The sequence below is a fragment of the Mangifera indica genome, chromosome 15 (genome assembly GCF_011075055.1).
Source record: "Mangifera indica cultivar Alphonso chromosome 15, CATAS_Mindica_2.1, whole genome shotgun sequence".
NCBI classification, from domain to species: Eukaryota; Viridiplantae; Streptophyta; class Magnoliopsida; order Sapindales; family Anacardiaceae; genus Mangifera; species Mangifera indica.
Genome location: NC_058151.1, coordinates 6991497 through 7000007, shown reverse-complemented (window position 1 = coordinate 7000007; position 8511 = coordinate 6991497). Strand labels below are relative to the sequence as shown.

General features: G+C 33.8%; 1 protein-coding gene across 1 annotated transcript in view; it reads left to right on the top strand.

Moving 5' to 3' along the window:
* Window positions 1-357: 357 nt before the first annotated feature.
* The window catches only part of LOC123197667 (ferredoxin-dependent glutamate synthase, chloroplastic-like), a 29757-nt gene continuing 21603 nt past the window's right edge, over window positions 358-8511 (top strand). Inside the window, exons 1-5 of the mRNA XM_044612011.1 lie at window positions 358-830; window positions 3110-3422; window positions 5730-6172; window positions 6272-6403; window positions 8181-8279. Of these exons, the coding sequence (XP_044467946.1) occupies window positions 561-830; window positions 3110-3422; window positions 5730-6172; window positions 6272-6403; window positions 8181-8279 (1257 nt within the window). The 5' untranslated portion in view covers window positions 358-560. The remainder of the gene's footprint in view (window positions 831-3109; window positions 3423-5729; window positions 6173-6271; window positions 6404-8180; window positions 8280-8511) is intronic.

Here is an 8511-nt window from a genome sequence, read left to right as displayed (position 1 = left end):
GTTTTACTAGGTCTACTTATGGTTTTTCTTTTTATTTATGAATTTTTTAATCATTTATCCTTGCAGAATTAGCTTTTCTTGCTGGCCTACGAAATTAAGCCAACGACAAAATCAACGATGAGATACAGTCATTGAGGGATATATTAATGGATGTTGATATCGTATATTGTAGATTAGGGAGTATTGAATATGCATGAGAGGATGACGGCGTTTCAGAATTGGACTGGCTTTGGTAGGCTGTGTATAAGACAAACGTAGTGACTGGAGACTTTCTAGTTTCTCCTGTAGTGACCGATTGCATTACCTCAGTCAAAATTAATAATAATAATAAAAAAATTAGCGAAGACGTGAGTGGTGGTAGTGACGGTAGAGGGGAGAAAATGAAACAAGAGAAGAGAAGAGGCGCGGGTGGCTGAGGTTTTGTGTTGGCGCTACCGGTCCTTTCCACCCTTCCCATTTTATCTTCTTTCAAATCCACATTTTCTTTCATCCTCACATCTTTCCTTCTTCTTTCCTTTCTCCCTAAATTCACAATCTCTTCTCTTTCTCCTTCTCTTCTAATGGCTTCTTTACAATCTTCATTTTCTCCCATTCCTCATCTCACCACTAATATAAAACATAAGCCTACCTCTCTCCTTTCCTCCAGTAGAAACCCTTTTTTTCTTGATTTCGTGGGATTGTATTGTAAATCTAAGAGAGTCAGACGAAGAATAGGCGTTTCCTCTAAACAAACTATAATTTCTCCAACCAACTCCTCAGTTGTTAAAGCTGTGCTCGATCTTCAACGTCATCGTTTTCACCAATCATTTCCTCCTCAACAAATCCAGCAGGTCTTTTTTCTTTTCTTTCTTTTTATTTATTTGATTTTGTAGTCTTTGACTTTTGTAATTTCGTTCCTTCTCCGTCACAGTTATGGCGATTTCAGTGTAATTGAAGAGTTTTTGGTGTCGTATTTTGAAAACTCGTCTACTCTTTCGGGTGTTTTAAATTTCAGCTGCATTCTGACTTGTGACATTTTTTTTATTTTTCGAATACACTAAGCCACTGTTTTGTTAACGTTCTTTTCATTTTAAAAGATGGCTTGATGGCTCATGTAGTAAAGAAGTAGGCTAATGAAGGAGATCAAATTCAAGTAATTTTAGCTATTAGCGGCAAACAAGGTTTCAGTTCAAATAAGATTACGTTTCTTTTTTTTTTTCAATTTATGTCTACTCCTTTTTTCCTTGAAGTGGCAGTCAGAATTCTTGACTAGTAAATTAATTATAAATTATCAGAAGACAACTTAGTATAATTTATCGTATAAATTAATTATAAATTCTCTTCCTGTTTGAAAAGAAAAAAAGCATACGAAGATAACCATGGGCTGATTGAAACGAGGGAATTGAGAATTAACATTCTAAACACAAAATAAAAACAGTTAATTGTTTGATTTGTATGTTAATGGAATGAAGAATCTAGGAACAAACTGTTTTTTGTAAGTCACTTTGGGTAGTTGGTTCATTGTTCTTTTTGGTGTTTTGTGGATCAAAGGAAATAAAAGGAAGTTCAAAGTTAGAATGATTGGTTTTAGAACTAGAAGCTAATAAATATATTATCAATGACTTGCATTTTATGCTTTTTTGTTTCTTTCTTTTTGGGTGTGAGGTGGCTTCTTTTGTATTTGTTTTCTTTACATGAGTTATGCCCCTTGCTACACTGTAGATTTGCTACCCAACAAATTCACTGTGGAAATTGTCATCCAAGGTCTTGCCATTTTTGCCCATTGTAAATCATATTTTGAATCCTTGCACTCTCTCTTCGTTGTATTTTAAAAATGGCTATGGGTATGTAACCTTAATTCAAAAATTTATTTTATAAAAAGTAGATTAGAAATTTGTTCTTTCATAGTATAATTTTTCTAGTGGATAATGTTTCACTAGCTTTGATTGATTGACCTTTAATCAAATTTTTATCTAGAATTAAATCAGATAATTTGAGAAATAATGGTCCATTTCCTTTCATCAGTGTTGATTGATTGACCTTTAATAATTTTTCTTTCTGTATGGGTTACTGAGAAGCATTGCATTTTTCTTTATTCAGAAGGATTTGGAAGTAGGGGTGACCTGGTTTTCTTATCCTGAACTCTTGGTTGCACTAACTGCATTATTATTTTTTTAATTAATACAATTTATTAATTTTTCTATTTAAAAAAAATGATGTAATTGGTAAAAGATGGTTGAAGAAGAAAACATTTTGTTGTGTAATGGTGTTATATTTGTTGCAGAGAAGATTAGGTGGAATTCTGGTTGTTATTTGCCACAGTAGCTAACTCCAAGGACATCTTACTATTTAATTTTTCCTTTTTTAAAAGTCAAATTTGTTTTTTTGATTCTTGCTTTAGATGTGTTGGCAAGTTGTACATAGGATTTATGTGGGATGAGAATTTACATTGCTATTATGTGTTATTTGTTTGGAGGAGAGAAAAGAAGATAGCATTTGAAGGTGTGAAACAAATTTATATAAATATTTCTTGAGGACATGATTTTCTTGGATGCTTTTTACTCCTTTATATTCTTGGATCATGAATATCATTGAATTTTTCTATTATTGGCTTTGACTGTATTGTCTTTTTCTTGCGTTGGGCTTTTATGTGTGTTTCTCTTTAAACAATTTTTAAAACTGCTGTTGTTCCTCTACATTTTTGACATAATTCTAGGTACATTGTTACTTATCAGATCTGAAAGATAAAAAAGTTGCCTACAAGAATCTCTGATGTTTTGCACGTAAAGTTGAACTAATCTTAACTAATGTATGCCAATGTGAAGCTTGATAGCTTGATAGCTTGATAGCTGATCTATGCTGTTACTTGTGGTTTTTTGCGAATTAATCCTTGACAAATCTTTTTAGTTGATGTAACATTGTGACCTGTTCTGCTGGGTGACAGTTCCGTATTTTTGTTTTTGCAATAAAAAAAATCTTGTAGTCTCAATTGCATATCATTGGTATCCCCTTTCTCCCATCTGCGTTGGAACTATGACATCTTGTCATTTAAATTCATTATCAGTGAATTTATTATAAATGTGAAATGATTTATAGAATGGTCTTTTCATTTGAATTTAATGCTTAGCAGGTTGCTAACTTGGAGGATATAATTTCTGAAAGAGGAGCATGTGGAGTTGGATTCATTGCCAATTTGGAAAATAAAGCATCTCATGAAATTGTTAAGGATGCTCTTTCAGCTCTTGGCTGCATGGAACATCGTGGTGGCTGTGGAGCAGATAATGATTCTGGTGATGGTTCAGGATTGATGACTTCAATTCCATGGGATCTGTTTAATAATTGGGCTGAAGAGCAAGGGATTGCTTCCTTTGATAGGTTGCACACTGGTGTTGGAATGGTTTTTCTCCCCAGAGGTGATGACCTTGTGAAAAAAGCCAAAGAAGGTGATTACTCATGGTTCTTTCTTTCAATTCATTTCAACATTGTTGCTTTGCATTTGCGATGATCAGAGAATGCATGTGTGAAGGGTTATTTGACTCCTCAATTTGTATTATTATCAAGTTTTACTTGATGGTTTATATATTCTGGTTGACATGAGCTTATTTTGATATGTGCATTTTCTATTAACCTAGTTTATGCATGGTTTATTATTTATAGGATGTTAGCATAAGTATCATAATGACATTGGTTTAAAGTTGATTTAAATATCCAGTGTTTGGTACTTTTTGCATGATAAGCAAGCAGTAGTTCTAAGATTGATGAAATGTTAAGCAACTATTGGTGTCAGAAGTTGCAACCTGTGGAGGCACAGTTTAAGTAAGGGGTAATCTTGTATAGGTAATTTTCATTTGTTTGTGTCAAGATAATCAATGTTGCTCCAGAGCTGACCTTAGTGTCAGAATTCCGAAGATCTGGCTCTATCATTTTACCTTGGGGTTGAAATTTTAATAAAGTTGAATGGGGTTGAAGCAAAGAGATGTAGGACCTAAAGGTCATAGTCCCTTGATGGAGAAACTAATGAAATATTGTATTCCATGAGTGAAAGATGATACATAATTAGGTAAAGCTTTATGTAGGTCATAGATTTCTGTGAGAGATAAACTTGAATCTGGGTGTTGGCTAACGCATATTCTTAAGAGCAAGTGCAAAATGAGATCTATAGGAGAAGTAGAATTCTACAAAAAAGTGTTTACTTGGTTCAGTTTTTGTGTCTTTAACAGGTTGTCTTATTTTTTAATATAGCTTGAGTAATTTTAGATCCTGTTCACCAGATTTAGTTTCTAAATTAATGTTGTGGCTTATGTGTGATTAATTCAGTCACTGGATTAGGTTTGGGTTCAAATTGGTTAATCAACATCATTGGTGAGTTGTGGAAGGACTTGGGAAATCCTACTTCTGTCCTCACTCTAAAATCATCTCTTGAAGCTAGGTAAAAGAAATATAGATGATGTTTAAGGAATGTGTGATGCGAACCTTAGGAGAACTACACCTCAAAAGCTAGTTATTGAGATAGGAGAACCCAAGACTATATAAACCTCACACTAGTTGCCCATACTTTCTAATGTAGGATCCAAGTTCTATACCTTACACTTGAAATCTTAACATTCCACCATGCTCCGCAGTCCCGGCATCCATGCGAGTTGGCTGTACACTAGCTCTCTACTAGCCCTAGGTTAACACTGCAATATCAACATCATCACCTACGTTGCATGATTGCGACTGAAAGATGTGATGGAGACTCTGATATCAAATGATATAAACCTTGAAAAAATCACACTTTAAAAGTTAGCTATTGAGATAGGAGAGCACAAGACCATATAAACCCTATACTAGTTGCCCATACTTTATAATGCGGGATCCAAATCCCATACTTTGCACATGGAATCCTAACAATGTGAAATCCAATGGACATTAATTTTTAGTGGGCTGGTGGTAATTTATAACCTTTTCGGTAGGAGAATAGCTAAGAAAAAGACATCTAAGTTCCAGTTTGGTTCTACTGTTGCCAGGAATACAGAAAAATGGTGAACACACAAATCCATCTGGATGAAGTTGTTCCCAAAGCCTTTTGTAGTGAATTTCTCATTCTTATGGAATTAAAGTAACAGTCAGCATGACAACCCTACAACCTTTTAGCTGGACTTTAGTAAATTCAGTGATGTGCTAAAACCTTTTGTCTGATATTGGGCCAACACTCAGTAGGATATACTTTAGCTAGGAGCAGATGGTTGGAGCTCCTCAACTATTTGTTCTGGTTTTCTGCAACCATATTAGTGCCACTACTTCAGTATAATGATGTATTGTCCAGTGCTGAAACAATTGATGATGTAAATTGTTTTCTGATGCATGGTTTACTTTGTATGACTGAAGTTGCTTGTAGCTCTTTTTTTTTTCGTGTGCTGTGTTGTGTTGGAAACTTGTACCATTATTCTTCAGTCATTTTGTTATTGTAAATCCTTTATTTTTGTTTGGTTAAGGTTGCTCTTTCTTTCTTGTCTTTAGGATATTGAACCTGTTCAGAAACTAGTGGCTGCTATCTTGTAGCTTATCTAAAAATAATTTTCCAGAGAGTTTCTCTTTATGATACTAATTGTAGACAGGGAAGCCTGTATCTTAAAAGCATAGATCTTTATCTTATCCTTGTGCTTTTATTTACTCTTATGCAATACATTAGGTTAATCCCACTGTGATCTATTATGTTCTTTTTATATTAAACCTCTCTTTTGACCATTAGTTCTTTTTTTCCATAGTCATTTTAAATACTTTTAAACAAGAGGGTCTTGAGGTGCTTGGATGGAGATCAGTTCCTGTAAATATGTCTGTAGTTGGTTACTATGCAAAAGAAACCATGCCAAACATAGAACAGGTGTTTGTTAAAGTCATTAAAGAAGAGAATATTGAAGATATTGAGCGGGAACTGTACATCTGTCGTAAATTGATAGAAAGAGCAGCAACATTGGAAAATTGGGGAAATGAGCTCTATTTTTGTTCTCTGTCAAATCAAACAATTGTTTACAAGGGCATGCTTCGTTCAGAAGTTCTGGGGTTATTTTATACTGACCTTCAGAGTGACTTTTATAAAACCCCTTTTGCTATTTATCACCGAAGGTATAGCACAAATACTAGCCCCAGATGGCCTCTTGCTCAACCTATGCGGTTACTTGGTCATAATGGAGAGATAAATACCATACAGGTATTATTTGTATAAAGTAACTTGTCTGTATTGATATGATGTTCTTTGCATTTAGTTGCATGTAATCAATATGTACCAGTTGCTGAAATATTTATGCAGGGGAACTTGAACTGGATGCGATCTCGGGAGGCCTCATTGAAGTCTGCTGTTTGGCAAGGTCGTGAAAATGAAATTCGTCCTTTTGGAAACCCAAAGGTGTCAGACTCTGCAAATCTTGATAGTGCAGCAGAAGTATGTCTCACTTTCAATATTTACATGGTTTCCATTGTGTTTTTAGCAGGAGTCTATTTTTATTATTAATAATTTCATTTTTACAGATGATGCATTTGAAATGTATCACAGGAAAGCAAAAGGAAAAAAAAATTGAAATCCTTAATGATTTGAAATCTTTCTTGGCTGGAGTCTTAATTGCGTTCTTGTTGCTATATTAATGCCACATTTGTAAATTATTTCTTATAAAAACACAACAAAAAAGTTAACCCTATTTATATCTGTGAATGACGTTGGCAATGGTTGTTTTGACTTGTATGACTTTTTTATGAGTACTATCGGAGATTTGCAATTTTCTTAAAAAAGATGATTCAGCAAGCTTTCAGAGAGCTTTGATGGCAACTATGTTCTTGCTGCTGTCCTGATGTTTTAGTTCTTTGTCTTGTTTTATAGTTGATCTTTATTCCTATGCATGCATATGTATGTGTCTTAGAAAGATTGTTTTTGTCTTTATCTGCATCCAACTCTCTTATCGCCTGTTTTAGAAATTTCCCCTTTTGAGGACTCGCTTGAGGACTGCAAAACATTGTTGTGGCCTTGTTAAATAAATTCTTTTGTACATTTTCAAGAACCTTTCTTCAAAGCACCAAGCTCATTAGGGACAAAGCTCTTGGATGGGATGTTTTCATATAGAATATTTGAGAGGTTTTGTGATAATGGTGAAATAGGAATTTATAGCCTTTTAGTTTAATTTGAATACATCATAGTTTGAGTGTTCTATTGCTGTTTTATGTTTTATTTGCTTATGATTAATATGCGGAAGTTTTAAAGATTTAAATCAATTGGCTGGGTTGGATGTAAAAACAAGTTTATCTAGACATCTTTTTGAAAAGAATACATCATATTGTGAATTTAGACCCTGAATTAAATTTTTTTATGAAGCAATACTTCCATTTCTCTTTTGTTTATGGAGGAGTATTGCAACTCTTTTGCCACTTACTTTTTTCTCTATAATACAGCTCTTAGTTGGCTGTTTAATAAATTCTTGGCTTGAGATAGGTAGATTTGCTGTCTAATTTCATTTTGTTTCTTGTCTTGAAGACTATCAAGGTTTTTGCTATCTGATCAGTTTTGCATTCATATTAGCTTATAAATTAGTTTTCTTATTTTTCTTTGGGGAGGCTGGTATATCTCCTTTTTTTTAAATTTCTTTTTTGTTTGGACCAAGAGAGATAAGTTGAAGTGTTATAAAGTTGTAAGAGAATTTGAGAGAGTGCTACCATGGTAGTTGGTAAGGTAGCTGATCTGGTTGAAAGTGTCATGAACTTTAGGTTTTCCTTGTGTTGTAAGTTGAAACTTTGTAAGATCTTGTCCCCGCAAGATTTGAAAAGTTTCTTGCATCTTAGAGCAGGACACTTTTATTGACAGAGTAAACAAACTGTTTGGACAAGAGGACTCTCTACTCCAATTTTAATCCTTTTTCAGTTTACAATTCAGTGAAATCAAAGTCAAACATAATAAGGAATTTATTTTTCTACTTGAAAATAATAAATGTTCTTATAGGGGCACTTGGACAGTGGAAATTGCTATGTGGTGGATATCGTAGTTACCACATTATGCTTGTTGGTGGATGACTTTAATTGCAGTCTGTTTTTTTTCATGAGTTATTCTTTTCTTTATGTCCTTTAAGTGAATCCTCTACCAGAAATGTTTCCATGATTCATCGGTTCACTTGGTCACTTTTCAATCAATAGATTGTTCAGATAATTTGATTAATTTTCTTCCTTACTTTGTCCAGTTGTTACTAAGAAGTGGCCGAACTCCAGAGGAGGCTCTAATGATTCTTGTCCCAGAGGCATACAAAAACCACCCCACTTTGATGATTAAATATCCTGAGGTATTCTGTGTTAACAATTTTGTTGTGAGGAGCTTCTAAGATTTTTGTTTGAAAATTTTCTATTTTGCATATTACTTTCTCCTTCCATTTATCAAGATATATTGATTCTCTCTTCTTATTTTTAGAAGTGACTAATTATGGTGATTACAAATGATTCTGGTTCATTTCATATCTCTTTGTTGCTTCATCCTTGAAAAAACAAAAATTAAAAATAAACTGGTTGAAGTCAGCA